The sequence below is a fragment of the Lissotriton vulgaris genome, chromosome 12 (assembly GCF_964263255.1).
Source record: "Lissotriton vulgaris chromosome 12, aLisVul1.2, whole genome shotgun sequence".
Lineage (NCBI taxonomy): Eukaryota > Metazoa > Chordata > Amphibia > Caudata > Salamandridae > Lissotriton > Lissotriton vulgaris.
In genome coordinates, this window is record NC_141700.1 from 106688227 (window position 1) to 106707929 (window position 19703).

Sequence of the window (19703 nt, forward strand, 5' to 3'; positions counted from 1 at the left end):
AGGTGTCACCACTTTCGGAATGAAATAGGCTCAAGTGTGAAGCACCAATTTGTCAGGGAATATCACCAAGAAGGGGGTTTGGACTATGGAGCCTGCAGTTTAGTCAGCCTCATGGCAGATGTAATGGCCACTGAAAAGGCAGTTTTAATGGTGAGGAGGAAATTGTGCAGGGGCTCAAAAGGAGCATACAAGGAAGGGGAGAACCAAATTAAGTGGAAATGTTTGTACAAGACCTTTTAAGAAGGTATTTACAATAGGTCATCAGGAGGTTGGCCTGGCAGCCTTAGGAATGCGGACAAATAACCTTTTAGAGTGCCCAGAGCAGAGCCCTGCGGGGTGAGTGTCAAAATAAAAAGCAAAACATCAGACAGGGAAGTTGAAAAGAGGATTGATAGACTTCTCTGCACAATATAATACAACTTTCTTCCACCGGCAGGCATATGCAGTTTTAGTTGAGGGACCCCTGCTTGCCAGAATAACATTGCACACTTCAGGAGGAAGGTCAAACTCTCTCAATTGCTGCCACTCAATCGCCAAGCAAATCGGTGTAGAGTTGGGAGGTTCATGTGGAGAACCCTCCCCTGCTGCTGCAACAGAAGATCCTCCCAAAGGGTCAGCCTGATCAGAGGATCTATGCTCATTTGCAGGAGCTAGAGTGTCTCCAAGTGAGAGTCGACTTGGAAACTCGAGCTCGCAAAACTGCTGACATTGTGCTTCTGCAGCAGAGGTGAACAGATCCAACCAAGGCTCTCCCCACTGCTAAAAGACAATGCTCCACCTCCAGATGGAGAGTCCATTGGATATCCGCTAGGCATAGACTACTGAGTTAGTCTGCTCTGGCGTTTACAGAACCATATAGCAGTGGTGTCCGTGAACACCTGCACTAGCCTTCCTCTGATGGAGGGTGGAAAGGCATTCAATGCTAGTCAGAAACCATGGAGATCCAGCAGGTTGATATTCTCTGATCTCCACCTCTACGAGATGGCTGCCCCATCTCAGGTGTGATGCATCGGTCACTACTGTGAGAACTGGTTGAGGAAGGGAGAGTGGTCTGCCTCTGATCCCGTTGTGGTTCTTCAGCCACCACTGCAGGTCTTGTGCAGTTCCCTCGGAGATCTGGACCATTACAGAGAGATTTACCTGAAGCTGCACCTATTGGAACTACAGGTCCCACTGCAGAGCCCGCATATGCCATCTGGCATGTGTCACTAACAGGATGCATGAGGCCCAGCAGCCTCAGTCATTCTCACCGAATCTAGAATAGAGGCTGAAACATCAGTATCATAGCATGAATACCCTCGAAGCTCGTGAGGATAGGCCTGAAACTGCACTGTGTCCAGAACTTGTTTCTGAAGAGAGCGCAAAGGTCCAGAGGTCCTGGTACTGGATATTAATTACTAAAAATTGCATGAGGAACTTTTGCTGGAGGCTCTGGACCCTTCCAACCTCCTATTAAGCCAGTAAAAGTAAAGGTGTAAGCAAGTGTTCCTCTCTTCCCAAGTGTTTTTTTATTAAACAGAAGGATCGACACTTGCACGGATTTACCCGGGGACTGATAGCGATCGGACACCATTTTGGCTGCACCAAACTTTGAATCAATCTGGAAAATAAGCAACCTCTGTTAAAATATGCATTTGATCATACATGATGTTTAGCCTTGAGAAAGCCCTGGCTACATTTGCCACATAGGGCGAAACACGTGTCGGTTGTTCCACTCAGAGGAACACTTGCTTACACCTTTACGTTTACTGTGTCCAGAACTGCTCAGATGAGATGGAGTGTTTGAGAGGATGTCCGGTGTGACTTCGGCACGCTGATGGTGAACCTGCAAATAAAGGAGGTTTGCCGCAGTCTGCAAGGGGGAAGAAGACACCCTGGGGCAAGCCCACATTCAACAGCCAGTCATTGAGATAAGACTGACACTCCTTATCTGCACCCATGAACAGAAGCCACCACCATCATTTTGGTTAACACCGAAGGGCGCTGGTGAGGCCAAAGGGGAGCACAGTGAAATGAAAATGCACATGACCTACTATACAGCGCAAGTAGCACCAATGGGCGGTCAGGTAGGATGGGAATGTGGAAATAGGTGTCCTGCAAGTCAAACGCTACCACCCAGTCTCCTGGATCCAGGGCTGACAGGCCCGAGCTAGTAGGAGCATCTTGAATTTCTCTTTTTTTAGGAAGTAGTTAAGGGCTCGTACGTCTAGAATAGGACGAAGAAGCCCCTGGTCCTTTTTCGGGACCATAAATTAGCAAGGTACCAACCACAGCAGACTTCTGGTACCAGAACACTTTCTATGGCTCCCTCGGCCAAGAGTCAGGCCTTCGTTCGGGAGTAAAATGAAAGGATCTTCAGACCGCCAGTCACAGAATGAAAGCACGATACCCTCCCTCCCCAAAGAGGAGAGAGTACCCGTTCGGACTAGCTGGAGGACCCACCTGTTTGATGTGATGGTAGGCCAGTGGTGGCGGCGATAGTTGATCCTGTCACCAACTGGCTACCCATGGTCTGGAAGGGTGAGACTAGGAGGGCTTGGAGGCTGATGCTGGTCTGACCTGACCCATGGCTGCCCGACCCATGTGGTCGAAACAAGCCACGGCCACACAGGGGTTGTTGAGCTTGTGCAGCACAGTGGCTGGGCCGTAGCCAGTGAGTCCTTAAAGCTCTTGAGCAACTTGTCTGCCCGGTCTCCGAAGAAACAGGTGCCATCAAAGGGCATGTTCATGAGCGAGGCCTCGACATCCACCAAGAAGCCAGACAGCCACTGCTGATAAAATTGCTCTGCTCAGCGAGTCAATCGTGTCGAGACTACATCAAATGACACTGCTTGGGAAAGGGCGGCCCGGCCTTCCCGGAGCTTTGGCAGCACATGTACAACTATTTCCCACACGAGTAACGACCCAATAAGCATGCAGTGTTCACAGACCACAACAAGGCTGGTGGAAGAAAATAATTTCCTGCCCAACTATCCAGCCTCTTGGATTCCATTTCAGGGGGAACGGAAGGGAACGTGCCCAGGGATGTAGAAGAAAAGAACTGGCACCAGCACGCAGAGGTGGCACCTATATAGGCGAGGCGGACGTCACACAGTGCCAACTGACGCCACCTACTGGGCCCAGGGGTATTGCTCTAAAAAATATCTTCTGGGTCCAGTCCGACGCCTGGGAAATTCAAAAGGTACAGAATATGCAGCTAGATGTCTATCACATTGGTCTCTTTACCTTCCTGCAAACAGTAGCAAGAGCTTCACAAAATATTAGCACCTTCTGAATGACACAGGCTAGTGATGTGTGTAAAATTAATTTCAATATTACAATTGCAGGTACTGAGATGTAACACTTCAATTCCTTAAGGATGTGCAGCTTCATTCTGAAACTTTAACTAGGTCTTTTTTTTTGCATGCCTATTATCAGTCAGTCAATCACTTTTATTCGATTTTTAAGAATCATAAAAAGACACAGGATACAGATCATGAAATAGACAATTAAATACAGCAGTGAAAATATCTACATAATATATCATAAATCAGACCAACAGATTTCATTAGTTCTTAAAAAATATATATACACAAGTTGTACATCATACTAAATTGGCCTGAATAAAAGATCAATTCATGTAAAAAATTTAAAACATCACAATATGTTAAAATATATAAAAATATTTCGTTTAAGATGTGTCCATGCCTATTATGTTTTTCACCAATGGAGGAACTTGTTAAGATCCATTAAGTCTTCAGGTCTAAAATGCAGCGATTTCAGATAAAATATATTAAATTTGGCAAACAGCTATATCAAAAATCTTGAGGAAAAACTAGACCTGCAATAGGCACTTTTTGAAGACCACCTTGCACAATTTGAACCTCATTAATACATAGGAATCAAAGTGTCATCTACAAAGCACTGGCTTTCTGTAGATGTCAGCTACTGAATACAAGTGAATTTCATTACTGCTCAAGGATTGAAATAGAAGCAACAACAGTCAATGAAAATTACATAATACAATTAAAGTGATTGCTGGGTTACCTTTTCAACGTTGTAAGTGAGCTCATAATCCGAAGAAACAAACAAGATGTTCTCTGGTTTCAAGTCTGTGTGCGTCAGCTTGTTGTCATGAAGAACTAAAGATAAAGAAGCAAGTGAATTCACATGAAGACCAAACACTCACAATAAGATCTATTCAACTGCGGCACACATTAACAGTTGGCAACAGCCCATTACATAAGGTGTCCAGAGAGTACAGACAGCAGCTTTAAAACGTTCTAAGGAAAAATATTCCTGGCCGCAACGTACGTGATGACGAGGAGGAGCGGCGGTGAAGTGAGGAGCGGCGGCTCAGGTAAGGCTCTGAGACACGGGACGGGAGGAAGCCGGTGCGGGAGGTTGGGCCGGAACAACTGCGGTAAGGCTCAGGGTCTGGGGGCAGCATTTCAGGCTTGCGAGGAGGAGCGGCGGGAAGTGAAAAGCTTGGGAGGGGCGGCGGCTCAGGTAAGGCTCTGGGACATGGGACGGGAGGGAGCCTGTGCGGGAGGTTGGGCCGGAACAACTGCGGTAAGGCTCAGGGTCTGGGGGCAGCATTTCAGGCTTGCGTGCACTCCCGCCCCACCCGCCACAACATTGTCTGGGACACAGACAATGTCGTGGCGGGCGGGAGTGCACGCAAGCCTGAAATGCTGCCCCAAGCAACGCTGGGGCGGGCTGCTAGTATATATGTATATTACACTCGCCTGAAATGCATACGCCGCCACTACTCTGCTGTGTTTCAGGAATAAAGCTTACCTGTTTGGAATCCCCTCTGGACCCCTGCCTGAATTCTTTGAAGGACGGTGTTATTTGAGATATATATATATATATATATATATATATAGATATATATATATATATATATATATAGAGAGAGAAAAAAATAAGAGTAAATTTGGCGCGCTTGGCGCACTGCAGTGTTTCTTTGTTTCCGTGCCACACCGCTGTTCTGATACTGGAAATTCCTTCCAGTGACGTGGTGTGGACCTATTGGCTCAGGGTCTTCTAGTGACGCCGGTGACCCTGAGCTAATCCTGGTCCTAGCAAAGCGTCACTATGGGCGTGCTAACACCTTCAGCCCCGCCCTGGGAACTTTAGCCCTTTATTTTAGACGCCTTCCTGTTCGGCATCTCCTGGACTCCGCCGCTCGGATTTGGTCTGCGCCAGCCCGCCGCCATTAAAAACTATCAATGTACGTGTACTTGTATGTGGCCTCGTTTCAAAATGCCTTGAAGCCGCTCCTGCCCATCCCAATTATGAAGCGGTCATTAGGAGAAGCCGCCAGGCAGTGCACAGGCCCCCTCCTGTGGACACAATCAATAGCACATTCACTGCTGCTACAGGGGGTTAAATCCGTGTGCCGACATGCGTTTTGCACATCCGCCAAACCGCCCTCCGCACATTTATATGTACTTTGTTCAAAAAGGCATGTTGACCCACTTGACGATCATGAATAAAGTGCATGTTTCTATGTACAGCGCACACATTACAATGGTTTAAGGAATTCCAGCTTGCACCTCAGTTTTTCTTCGGTTTACAAACTCTGCTGGTTGTAAAAAACATGTTAATTATCTATAGTAGTGTAACAAGCCAACTGGCAGTAAAAGGAAGAGTCGCCCCAGCACGTAGAGTTAACCTAGGGCGGTGTTTTCCAGAATGTTTGATCTTGTGCATGTTCCCAGACAGATGCGTGTTTTGCCTTTGCCAGTGGGTAAGCTCGCCACTGCCCACATTTTGCCGAGTCATGCTCACCAGCAGCATTGAGGGTCCCTGTTGCAACACATACACATGCAAATTAGCAATGCAGCGGCACACAACTGTCCTCCCAGAATCGAGGCTTTAACAATAAATCTAGCGCAACCAAACTTTTACGTTAGAGTATAAGCTACTGCGCTCTGCACAGATGAGTGGGTGAAAGGGACTCCATTTGTAGTTCAAGCTGTGTTGCTGTGGGTGTGCGTTTGATGCGGTTCGGTTTAAAGTGAGGTGACAGAAGAAAGTGCCTTTATTACAGAACCAGTCCTGAATATGAAATCCTTCATGCAGACTGTTTCAATTGAAAAACAACATGTATGCACCGGAATGCCATACACGCTTTCAAGTGTGCTGCCTAAACGCAGAAAATACACCGTCCTGTGGTATCCCACACTCACTGTCTGACCCAGTAGTTAGACGTGTTTCTGATTAACTTATTATGGGGTGGTCTTCATTTCATTAACAAACCAGAAAGAGCCTCAATGTCCGCAAAGTCTCTTGAAATGCACATGTGCTTGTACTACAATGAGAAAGTTTTCAGATGAATGTATTGTGTTGACCAATAACAACCGGGCGCTGGTGTGCATTGTCAATTTAAATAAATGCGGAAAAATACTAGCTGTAGCAACGTCTTTTGCTTGCGGCAAAAATAAATGTGGATAAATACAGAAAAAATGCCCAAAAAATAAATATGGATAAATACAGACGGAAATGGCAAAAAAATAAATACCATAAAACCGGGAGCCCTAATTATGAGCAAGTAGAAATGGAATTCCCCTATCTCTTCAGGATATGGAAGTGAACAGTATGAAGGCTTAGCGAGAAAAAAAATGTACAAACAATACAGAAATAAACAGGCGAAAGACAACGATTAGTATAGCAAGAGACTGGAGTCAGAAATTCAAAAACAAACCAAAGACAATAATTGACTTACATTTTACAGCTAGGCAGAGCTGGTAGGCCATGTGCCGGACCTGATGAATGGGATATGGAAGATAGTTGTTGTCCTTCAGGAAGTCAAATGTGCTGAGGCCCAAAAGTTCAAAAGAGATACACATATGGCCATGGTAATCAAACCAGTCAAGCATCTGCACACACAAACTGATGAGAGAAAGCAATATGGCAGTGAAAAGACAGCACACAATGTTCCAGTCATATTTCATTATAGTCGGATGCGGATTCAATTTGTCACCTACAAAGAGAAACAATACTGATTCACTGACGGATTAACAATGGCTGCTTGCCTAGATCACCACAAAACCAATTCAGAAAACTTTTATAATCGTGCACTCCCCACAACGTAACAGTAATATTTCACTTGCTCTAGTATTACAAACTTGTCTTTAAAAGTGGATTTCGTAATATCCAAAAACTGGAGTTTCATAGTCATTTACATTATACACAAAACTAATCCAAAATGTCACTTGTGTCGACATGAGATATTCCCTCGGGACTTATTGAGGACATGTACATCACACCAGCATCTCCAATTGTGTAAAGAAAAGGTAGCTTAATATGAAAACAAGTTACTTACCTGTAACTTTGGTTCCCCAGTATTGGTAACTTTCATAGATTCCCATGCTTTTGTGTCATTCCCCGTCGTCGGAATGGGAGTTTTTGTAACAAAACTAACATAGCAGTAGGCACAAAAGAGAAATAAAAAGGCCTAGACCTCATTCCCTTTTGTAGCCCATCACTCTCTTTGTGTAAAAGAGACCAAACTTAGGCATCAGCCAATCAGAAGAGCCTCACCCCTTAGAACCCTCCTGAAGGAGCCTCAGATTTTCGTAGCCGTTGTGTGTAGCCACCATTTCTGCTGAAGGCTGAGCTTTCCTCGGGGAGGTGGGCGGGCGCATGGGAATCTATGTAAGTTACCAATACTGGGGAACCAAAGTTACAGGTAAGTAACTTGTTTTCTTTCTCCAGTATTGGAACTTTCATAGATTCCCATGCTTTTGTATCAGAGTAGCAAGCAGTTAGCAATAAAAAACACATTTTGTGTAATAAATACATTGCAATAGCCAACATGACAAAGATACAAAATGTGCAAACAACGGAAGGTGGGATAGAAAGGAAAGCTCACCAATTATTGGAAGAGGTTCCTCAGGACAGTCTGTCCCACTGCCGCATCATCTCGCTGTAAGGACTCCAAGCAGTAATGCTTGGAAAGGTGTGGACGCTGCTCTAGGTAGCAGCTCTGCAAATGTCTTTAATCTGTATCCCCGCAAAGAGGGCCGTTGAAGACGCCACCGATCTTGTGGAATGTTCCCGAACCCTGCCAGTCAGTGGTTTACCTGCTGCAGAATGGCAATGTAGAATGGTACTGGTAATCCATCGTGCAATTCCCTGTTTTGACAGAGAGAGACCCTTTCTTGGACCACTAAAAGCTACAAACAATTGTGAGGATTTCCGAAATCCCTTGGTGCGATCCAAATAGAATTTCAAACATCACTGCACATCTAGAGAATGTAGCGATCTCTCCGCTGGTGTAGACGGGTGAAGGAAGAAATCCTTAAGAATAACCGGCTCTTTCAAGTGGAAGTCCGATGGTACTTTGGGTATGAACCTTGGGTTGGTTCTCAAGATAACCGTGTTTCTTTTGAATTGTAGAAAAGGCTCTTGGATCATGAGAGCCTGTAATTCTCCAACACGTGTTGCCGATTTGAGGGCAAGAAGGAGAGCCAATTTCCATGACAGGAACTTCATGTCTGAACGATGAATTGGTTCAAACTGACTCCTCATGAGCTGAGTAAGGACGAGATTCAGGTGCCAAGTAGGAGGCAGAGGTCTCACTGGTGGATAGACCCTAAACAAGCCTTTTAGAAACTGTTTTTTAATTCTGGAAGACCACAAAGAAGGTCCGGACTCCGACCGCCTGTATCTTGAAATTGCTGCCAAGTGTACCCTTATAGAAGAATGGGCCAGCCCAGACTTGGCCACGGTCAAGAGATAAGGCAGAAGCGGATGAGGTTTTGAAGAAAAGGGGTCAATCTTCTCTCTCCTGCACCAAATGCAAAATCTCTTCCACTTGAGGCGGTACGTCCTGTTTGTGGAAGGGGCTCTCGCTTGGGAGAGGACTTCAATTTCAGTTGAGATGGGGAGATTCATAAATTCTCGCTGCTCAGGAGCCATGCCGTCCGGTGCAATGACTGTGGATCTGGATGCCAAACCTGTCCTTCTGACATTGTGAGTTGGTCTGGAACAAGCTTCAAGGGAAGAGGCGGAGCTAGCGACAGCAGATGGAGCTCCGTGTACCAGAACTGTCTCGGCCAAGCAGGGGCTATCAGGATCATCTTGCACGGTTCCACTTTGATCTTCCTGATCAATCTCGGGATCAGTGGAATGGGGGGGGGGGGGGGGGGGGGGGGGGGGGGGAAGAAACGTAGACAAATGTTCTCGACCAGGCTATCGAAAGCGCATTCCCCAATGAACCGTGGTGGTGAAGCCTGCTTGCGTAAGACCGGCATTTCTTGCTGGTCGGTGTGGCAAAGATATCCATCGCTGGTGTGCCCCACTGGCGGAATACCTCTTCTAGAACTTGTTGGTTTAGCTCCCACTCGTGACCGACTGATGATAACCTGCTCAGTCTGTCGGCATTCTCGTTCAAAACCCCATGCAAGTGTTCTGCCTGAAGTGACATTCTGTGAAGGACAGCCCATTCCCAGATTTCCTGGGCTTCCTGTGACAACGGGAGAGATCTGGTTCCTCCCTCCTTGTTCACATAATGCATGGCCGTGGTGTTGTCCGTCCTGATGAGAACCTGTGAACCTCCTAGACGTGGGAGAAAAGCTTAAAGAGCCAGCTTTATTGCTCTGAGCTCCAGTAGATTGATGTGGAGCCATCGATCGCGAGGAGATTAATGACCACTGACGTGCAGGTCCTGCATCACTGCTCCCCAACCATCCAACAACGCATCAGTCGTCACTACTTGAGGAGATGGATCGTTTACTATGGATAGACCTTGGGACAAGTTGCCTTGGTCTGTCCACCACAGGGCCGCTCTCCGCATTGTCGGTGTGACAGACACCTTGTCGTCGAATGATCTGTGCACCTGTTTCCATTGGATGTCCAATTGTTCCTGAAGAGGCCGCATTCGCAGCCTGCAGTGAGGAATCAGGGGTATGCATGATGAAATTACCCCTAGCAGAGACTTGTAGCAGCGAACTGAAAGAGGCCTTCTTTTTCGTAGGTCCAGAGCCATGGTTTGAAGCTTCCTCCACCTTTCTAGGGTTGGAAAAGCCTTTGAGAGTTTTGAGTCCAGGATGGCTCCCAGGAACCGTGCATTCCTGGATGGAACCAGAGATGATTTGTCTTTAACGTGAGTCCCAGATTGCGAAATAGGTTTGTACAAGCCTGAACCGCATCTGCGCTTCTTCTCTGGACGGAGCCTTCAGCAACCAGTCGTCCAGGTAAGGAAAGACTTGAAAATGATGTCTTTGTAGGAATGCCGCTACCGGCGCCAGCACCTTTGTGAAAATCCTCGGGCTGAGCGAAGACTAAAGGGTAAAACCCTGAATTGAAAGTGGCACTTGGCTACTGTAAACCGTAGAAACCTTCTGTGTGCTGGGTGAATCGGTACATGAAAGTATGCATCCTCGAGATCGAGAAAGCCATGAAACAACAAACTGCAGGTGGTGCAGAACACCGCAGCACGGCTGGTGACCAACACCCCCCCCAGAACTCCGTCCCTTCCCCTCCTTAAGGCCCTTCATTGGCTTCCTATCCGGAAACGGATAGAATTTAAGATCAGCTGTGTGATACATAAATGTTTACACAATCTGGGACCACATTACTTGACAGACAAATTTGTTTTTCACCGTCCATCCCGTAGCCTCAGGTCCTCTAATCAACAGCTGCTTCAGGTTCCTAGACATTATAAGACCAGACAGGGAGGCCGTGCCCTATCCATCATGGGTCCTAGTCTATGGAACAGTCTCCCCCTTTCCCTCAGGGAATGCCAGAGCCACACAGCTTTCAGGAAACGTCTAAAGACTGTACTTTTCTAGGAGGAGCCTTCCGACCTGTTCATCTCACAGCACCGCGCGGAGATACACCTTCGGGTGTGATGCCGGCGCGTAACAAGCCTATAAATAAATAAAATAAATAAATAAATCCCCCGGATTGACCAACCTCAGGATGTCTTGAAGGGAAACCATCCGGAAAGATGGGGAGATGAGATAGGTGTTGAGCTCCCTGAGACCTAGAATGGGGCGCCATTTCTCTAACGTCTTCCTGACCAGGAAGAACCTGGAATAGAATCCCTGTCCTCTCTGGTCGTAGGGAACCGGCTCTATAGCCCCCTTGAGGAACATTTGATGAACTTAGAGCCTCAGAAGACGTAGGTGTTTCGATGGAACGGCTGCCGGGGGCTTTGTTGGTGGGATTTGGGTGAATTCCAAGGTATGGCCCTTTCGAATGATGTTGGGCACCCAACGGTCCGATGTTATCTTGGACCAATTCAGAAGGTATTTTGCTACCCTGCCTCCAACTGATGACTTCCTGGAGGAGGGCCCAGTAGGAAGAGCCAGGAGGCCGCTATTGGCGCTTGGACGCATCGTGTCCCAGGCGAGCCTGCTTTCCTCTGTTAGGCCTTGAGTAATTGGAGGATTGGCACTGCCTTTGTTGGTAAGGCTGGCGGTACTGCTGTAAGGTTGAACCATAGGAAGAGTATCTTTGCTGTTGGTAAGATCCTCTGTAGTTCGTACTCTTACCCCTGGATCCTTTAAAAGGTGTTTTACAGTACTGGAGCGTACCCAAGGATCTTGCAGTCTTAGTGTCTTTTTTGATCTCTTGGAGAGTGTCATCAATCAGTTTCCCGAAGAGTGCCTCTCCATCAAATGGAAGATCCAGGACTTTATTTTGAATCTCGGGTCGAAACCAGGTTGCCTTCAGTCACCCCTGGCGACGAAGGACCGCAGCTTCCACCAAAGAACGAAATGCCGTCGTGGCAATGTCCATGGCACAGTCGATGACCTCCATCGATGTCGCTTCCCCCTCTTGCAAGACCTTCCTTGCTTCCGCTTCTGGAGTTAGTTGGTCCAGGAACGGTGCGACATCACACCAAAGCTGACAGTCATATCTGCCCAATATTGCCAGGGCATTAGCTGCTCGCACAAGAAGACTCGCCATGGACGAGAATCGCTTTCCGGCATTATCCAACCTCCTTCCCTCCTTGTCAGGAAGAGTTGTTAAGGAGCAGTGTTGCGTGACTTCCTCTGTGTCGCCTGGGAAAAGCACAGAGTCTGGTTTCGGGTGACCTGTCAAGGCAGCTGGACCATCATCAGGCGCCTTGTACTTCTTATCGAGACGCGGTATCACAGGGACCACCGTCGCTGGATTTTTCATAGCCTTAAGGCCCTCATGCCAGAGATGTTGCACTATTGGAATGGATCTTGTGGTTTTCCTGTAAGGTTCCTTGAAATCGTACTAGAAACACTCAGAGGACACCTTAGGCATTGTCAGTTTGAATCTTCCCGTCGCTCTTTCCATCAGCTGATGAAAACCTCCAATATCAGCTGGTGGAGAATCCACATGATCCGGACTTGGAGATGGAGGGTCCGGAATGACGTAATCATACCACTCAGAGTCCTGATCTCTACCCTCCGAATCATGATCCTCATCCGAGGAATCATCATGGGTGACAGCAGGTCTGGAAGGCTCCTGTGGAGTCGATGTCAGTGGTTGAAGAGACCCCTGAGGTGGTGATACAGAACAGCCGTTGAGGCCGGTGACATGACAGGTCTGCCATGCGCTACAGGAGCTGGAGCAGAACGTGTAGCCTTAGACTTATAATCTTGCAGCATATTATGTAGGTCCTGTAGCAAAGATGATGGTACAGTAACCATCTCTTGACCAGAGTATTGCTGTGGTTGGGCAGCATGACATTTATAGCTCCCCTCTTGATCATATCCTCCATCCGAGTCAGTTTCCTGGCATTTAACCAGCAATTGAGAGGGGCTGTTGGCATAGCCATATGAGTCCTGATCCTCTTCTCCGGACTCATCCTCGAACAGTAGAGCTGGAGGAAGAGGGGTTACCCTTCTGGGAGATGCCATGTCCGGGGTAATCCTGGTCATGGAAATCGTGATCCTCTTTTCCGATGACAAAATAGTTGACGATTCCGCCGACGATGGAATCGAGAATGCAGTCGTCGTCGGCCTCGACGGAGTATGTGCCGTCGACACAAAAACACTCGACAACGAGATGGGCGTTGTCGATGCCGCCGACAAGACTGTCGACATCCCAGCCGCCGTCGTCAATGTTGCTGTCGTCGAAGCTCTCGTCGACAACACTGTCGTCGTCACCATAGTAGACGCCTTAGTCGACGATGCAGTCGTCGGCGAGTCCCTCGTCGATGCTTCCGTATCAGTCGTAGACGATCCAGTCAACTGTCCCGTCGACGAGCCCACCGACGGAACCAGTTTCAGCTTCTGCTTCAATTTCTTAGTCGACGGAGCCTCAGTCGACGCCGCCTTCTTAGTCGACGACTTGGAGCTTCTGTCAGAAGAATGTGAAGAGGGCTTCTTGAATGCTGGATCAGTCTTCAACCCTTCAGAAGGCGTAGATGGTCCTACCCTCTCCTTTTCACCTCGTGAGATTTGCCTGGACCCTGGCTCTCAGACTCACTGGGGGTCTTTTTTGAGGCCTTTGAATGACGCTCTACAGAAGGAGAAAGGGAACCCCCTACCCCTTTTTACTGACATTCTTGAGGAAGATGCCGATGCAGAATCCTCAATGTCACGGGAGACAGTATCCTTCCTGGATTTCAACTTCTGGAGCCATGTCAGAAGCCTAGCCTCACGGTCCCGGAGGGTCTTGGTTGAAAAGGTGCGACAGATCTTACAGTCCGCAGCCTTGTGGTCAGGATAGAGACAATAGATGCAGTCTTAATGCTTATCCTCCATGAAAAGCCTTTGCTTGCCACAGGTGGAACGTGACTTGAAAAGGGCCTTCTTCTCCTTATCAGACATCCTGGAGAATCAGCTAACAATCTGAAGTGAATCTGAAAAGAATCTGAAGAAAAAACCTTGAAGAAACTCTCTGAAGAGTTGAAGTTGAGCAGAGCTCAAAGGAGACTCCCCAAGCACAACGTGCAGTAGAAAATCTGAGGCTCTGAGGTTCCTTCAGGAGGGTTCTAAGGGGTGAGGCTCTTCTGATTGTGTAAAAGAGACCAAACTTAGACATCAGCCAAAGAGAGTGATGGGCTACAAAAGGGAATGCGGCCTAGGCCTTTTTCTTTCTTTTTTGTGCCTACTGCTATGTTATTTTTGTTACCGAGACTCCCATTCCGACGACGGGGAATGACACAAAAGCATGGGAATCTATGAAAGTTCCAATACTGGGGCAAACCTCAATTCAATGTGCAGTGTTCAGTCTCCTGAGTATCAAATATATATACAGAATACTGGTCTTCCATGGTACAGTGCAATGGTTGTTAGGTCGTCACTAAATTATCACTCCATGTCTATACCTTCAAATAAATGCACGTGTTGTGCTACCATTACCAAAAGTGTAACTAGTCACACCTCCGCATCCCTGGAGCGGCAAGTCACTTATAGAGAATGACAAATTAAGGACTACTCAAGAGTGTACTGTGGAAGAAGAGTCCTGTACATAAAGTAAATTAAACTCATTGTCAAGCCAATGATTAAAGAGGATTTTGTAACACTGGTTCAAAAAAACTATTTTTGTACTACTGGGAGGACTGCAAGCCTTTTAATGTTTTATGTGACTATGATTGTTCTAACATATGTAGGAAGGCTAGGATAATGGGTTCCAATTATTCTCTAGCACCCAAGTTGATATGAGCTGTAATAATATCGATATTGGATGGGATTTATAAAGAGTGGATTTCTAATACCAATGTTACTCAATTGATAAAGGATTCTTACAAAACCAATTCCGTTTGCGGGTTGTGGGGAAAAGCAGATTGAAACACAGTAGGAGCACAAGGATCACCAAAATATTGTGAGGCATATGAGAATAATTTAAAAAATGGATTATTTCATTAACTACTGACAAAGAAGGAGTCTGCTGACTTTAAGCATCAGGTGAAAAAATTTCAGAATTCAAGCCATTTATATGTAGCACTATCACTGCAAAGGAAAAGTATTAATACAAGGCACAAGAGGACAAACCAGGCCTTAAGTCCCCGGAACGCAAATAACAGGGCCCGCCGCAAAATTAAATCCATACTACATGGAGCTATTTTTCTAGACAAATAGTTAACAGCTCAAACGAAAGATGCATTTCAAGATCTACAAATGCTGGAGAAAACATCTGGAAGTGCCTTACTGTTTGTTTTCCGGGTCTCGCTCATTTATTTTGTCCAACACATTTATTTCCAGTCGTGCTGCCTCCTTATACTTCTCCACATTCTTGATCACTTTTAAAGCTATACGTGCTCCACCTCTGAAAATTTAAACACAATGTAATATGAAGAGCATATTCTCATGGACAATTTAATATAAAGTAAAAGCGGTTATGTTTTCATTGTTCGCCACAAGTTTATTTGCCAATTGTTCTATATCACGTTTATATTACATTTGTTTTAGTGAAACAAATTTAAATCAATAACTTCCAAGTAGGTTTTGTGCAACATCTGAAGTTTGTTCAGTTATTCAATTCAAGGTTTTAAGTGTTTGAACTGGTCAAATAGTGCGGTGCAGCAGGATTACTACATACAAGTATATAATAGACCATGATGTAGAGGGAACCATTTCAGCACCACAATCCTCTTCAGGATTTATTTTTCATTACAAGCGGTGAAGCTACAGAATTTCTGAGAAACACAGCAAAGGCTAGCTTTCAAATATCACAATGATTACTTAAGAAGCACCCTTTGATACGAACAAGGGGCTAGGGAAACAATATAATTGCAAAACAGAATGTCACCTGGACAGATATACATTATATTTCATAATACGAGTCCAATAGATCATAAGTATTAAACCGGGGAGGGCATATTTGGGTAATCACAGTATTTATTGTCCAAAGAGTAGATTACAAAAATAATTAGAAAAGCTGTATACAAAACAAGTACATATATAAATGACAAAAAATATCTTAAAGTCCGCAAACAAAGCAGTATTATTCTCTTCATAATGTTTAAAGGGAAAAATAATGGGTGAAACTCCCCAATAATGCTTAACAATTTCTGCATTATTACGGTTGCATTTCAGTCCCTTATCAAAATTGATACAGGCCCATCATCAAAACGAGGAGAGGGACATGATCAGTAAAAAAAAATATATTTTTTTTTAATGTACCCCAAATTGTTCTTTGTTTTTAAAAAACTAAACCGTTATATTCTTGATTATGGAGGATAACTTTTGCTTATCCTGTCAATGTGACTGCCTCTTCCTGTTCTGTTTTTTGTCTATTTGTACCTAATATATGAATTGCTTTGTCTTAGTTTTCATGGGTGGAGTCAATTTCAAGGTTGTGGATTTTGTATGCAATTTCTAGAATTCTTTTTGTAATGGAGCCAAAGTACGTGTGGCAGACCAAAATAGACCCCCAAAAAATGCATGGACCAAAACTTGGTCTGCAAAGTTATGCTGGCCCACATGGAGCACTGCACTGCCATAATTAAAATTCTGTAGTTCATGCATACAGATTGGCAAACTCACCTACGGTGGTCGACGCATTCCACAACTCTACCAAAGGTTCCTTCACCTAGGGTACTGACAATTTCATCTGAAAATGAAAAGACAAGAACAACAAATGAGATTCAGATCCCTGGAATAGAGTGCAGCTTTTAATAAAACAAGACCTGGCAGAGAGGACTAACCATGGCGAACGCTTAAATAAAAAAAAGCACTCGCCGGCGCAAAACTAATTATTATAAAGATGTCACATCAGCAATGGGGCGGTAATGTCTGAAGCAGAAGGCATAAACCAACTGCACAAGTAGCTTGCTTTAAAAAAATGTTTCCTGTACTGCATGTAATAAATCAAACAGTATAGAAGGGAGTATTTAAAATAAAGAAGGGATTGGGAGTAAGGAAGGAAAGGTGTAAATGAAATAAAAAGTAAAAAGAAAAATATAAAAGATAGGAAGACAGGTCTGCAACTTTTTGGGGTATCTTAACTAGAGAGCTAAATTATGTTACGATTTGGCTGTACATCTTTCTTGTAGCCAGTCGCCGATGTGATAGATCAGGTGGCCTTCAACGTCGTCTTCCACACTCTTGCCCCTTCTTGTGCTTTGTCGGCTCCGCTGTTACATGTCAATCCAGGCAAATTCGTCATTCACCAGCCAATCAGATTTTTCAAACCAGCGCAGTAGCCAGCGTCACATTGGTTGGTTTGGACATTCACAATGTTGTTTGAGGAGTAGGAGGAGGGGTGCAGTAGATTCCAGGCCAATTCATACGGCACATAGGAATATATAACGATAGGGATATTGCAAGGGAACATGTCAAGATACAATACACTAACTCAGAAATCAAAAAAAGAAAAAAACATTCTGCGTTGTTGCAAAGAAAAAATAAAACCTAAAGACCCACCCCGACCCACTGCAGCAGAACGCAAGAACAGCTGGCCCATGGGAAAACACTCCCCATACCCTGGGACAAATGCTAAAATGACAACAGTACCAGGCTTTCATTGTACAGTTCAGAGCTGACAGAAAGGCTACATTTCTTCCATTGTGATAGGAAATGACCAGAAACCATAGATAGTTTTCAATGAAAACCAAGGTTGAGAATAACTATTGTGACTGAAGAAACTATTGCTATGAGATAAACTGATCAATTTCGCTCTAAAAAAATAAAAATAAAATAAAAAAAGTATTAGGTCCATGTATAAAATTCACCCATCAAATTGGCCAATGTGGATAGAAGAACTGAAAGAAATACAGCCTTTCTGACAGCACCATACTTGCTGTACAATGGGTTAGATTCCAGCAGCCTAAATGAAAGGGTTAAGGGACCGAAAAGGTTGGTGGACAGTACTGTGAAGAACCACAGGCTTCATTATTAGTTACTCTGAGTAACTGATGAGGCTTAAAAGCTGCTTAGAAGCAGTGAGAAACAGAAGGATAATACAAGGAATCCAGGCCCCAAACAAAAAATAAAACATTACAAAAGTTGCGAACAAATGGTGAACATTCCACACAACCTTTAAGCGTTCCCCACCAACACTGACCTAGCACAAATTAAAGCCAAGTAGGACCTCTTTGTCAAGATCAACCTTCGGAAAAGCCTTAAGAGCAACTAGAAAATGCACGGGAGGACAAATTATATGTAATGTGTGCTTCATGTTTATACTCTGAATAAGCCAGTAATGCCTCAGTCTACTTCTAAGCAGAACCACCACGACGTAGTCATCAGTTGTCCTATTTAGTGTTACTAGACCAGAAATCATAAAGGGTTAACATGGGCAGGCTCTTCAGGGCTACTGGGAGAAAGGGATTTATTTGCAAACTGTTTTACACAGCAACCTGCCAGTCAGACCTCACAAACATCTCTGACACTGGTTCAGCACAATTAAGTCGTTCCCTATACTATTTAAGCATACTATACCATTTTGGGAAGCCACCTCTTTAGGTTACAGTGAGGACGATCTGTAAGGCCTACATGAAAACCGTGGTTAAAGGGCACTATGCCTCTGAGGAGCCAATTACTTTTTCTGCTTTTATCAGGTAAACACCATAGGAAACAGAGAAGGTCTTTGATGCTGCGGTCTTTAACTGGGGCTCCTCTTATCGAGTATAAAAGGCACCCAACTGAAACACCTGCCGGAAACACAGCACCACCACCAAGCAGGCACCTTATGTATTTTATGAGATCGGCAATAAAAATACCGAGATTTAATCTAGCATGAATTTGAAACGTGCAGGGCAGCACCTACTAACTTAAAGGTGGACTCAGGAAATTAGTGTTTCGAGAACTGGTCTTAAATTGGCATTTTCAATTCCAAAGTTTATGTGATGTATGTATTTATTTTATAGTATGGTTGCTAAAAGCTAAAGAGCCAAGAACAAATGGGATCACACCACAGAAAGAATAAGACCCTCTCCTAGAGAATGGCAGATAAATTACACTACACCTAGGGAGGGACAAGAGTTTGTTCATGGCAAAGAGTCCTTGGAGGCCCTCTGGATGATGCTTATGTGTCAGCCTGAACCATTAATTGCACTAAATCAAACTCAACACTATGCTACAAAAAACACCTTCCTTGACATGCACAACCCTAAATATAAATAAAATAATTTTTCAACTTACCAAATCTTCATGAACCTTTAAAAAAGAACAAACTTTATTGTGTGGGCTTACCACTATTTAAAAAATGGTAGCGTACTCACCGACGAAGACTGGCTACGTGACCTGGTTCGGCGCCTTCTCCGCATTTGCTTACGCCGGCTGCTTTTGCAGCTCCTGTAGCTTTCGTCGCGGTCACGTGAACGGCGGTAGTCGTAGGAGCGTCGGTAGTTTGATTCACAGTAGGCTTTGCCGCGGTCTCTGCTGTACTCACATCTTCTGTGGTGGTCGCAGTACCTTCGATCACAGGGTCTTCGATCAGACGAACGGCCATCATAGCTAACACAAAATCAAAGTCATTACCCTTGCATTCCTCAAATACTATTCCAAATGTGGCTCATTCTGGTCCTTCTCTGCAGGTCATTGTGCAGCCAGGCCCGAAGACTAAGAACAAGGATAAGACCCACCCCAAAAAATAAAGAGAGAAAACCAGAACTGAAGAAACAAAAGCACATCTGTGGAATTGGAACAAGACTGTCCTTGTCAAAATGAGGGCACCCGAGCATTTATGCACTAAGGATTACATAGTAATAATGATACTCTACCCTCACAAGGACATCTAAAGCACCTTGCAAACATCAATTTCTTCATCTGCAATTAAATGTTGGTACAAAGGAAAAGGGCAATAAAATACACCGAATTTAAGAAAGCAAACCACCC

The 19703-nt window shown here is 45.0% G+C and overlaps 1 protein-coding gene across 1 annotated transcript in view; it reads right to left on the reverse strand.

The window, feature by feature from the left end:
* CLK2 (CDC like kinase 2) overlaps nt 1–19703 on the reverse strand; it is a 56904-nt gene that overhangs the window by 15005 nt on the left and 22196 nt on the right. The window contains exons 3-8 of the mRNA XM_086947397.1: nt 19088–19322; nt 16906–16999; nt 16410–16476; nt 15073–15189; nt 6713–6879; nt 4027–4121 (exon numbers count right to left, since the gene is read on the reverse strand). Of these exons, the coding sequence (XP_086803523.1) occupies nt 4027–4121; nt 6713–6879; nt 15073–15189; nt 16410–16476; nt 16906–16999; nt 19088–19322 (775 nt within the window). The remainder of the gene's footprint in view (nt 1–4026; nt 4122–6712; nt 6880–15072; nt 15190–16409; nt 16477–16905; nt 17000–19087; nt 19323–19703) is intronic.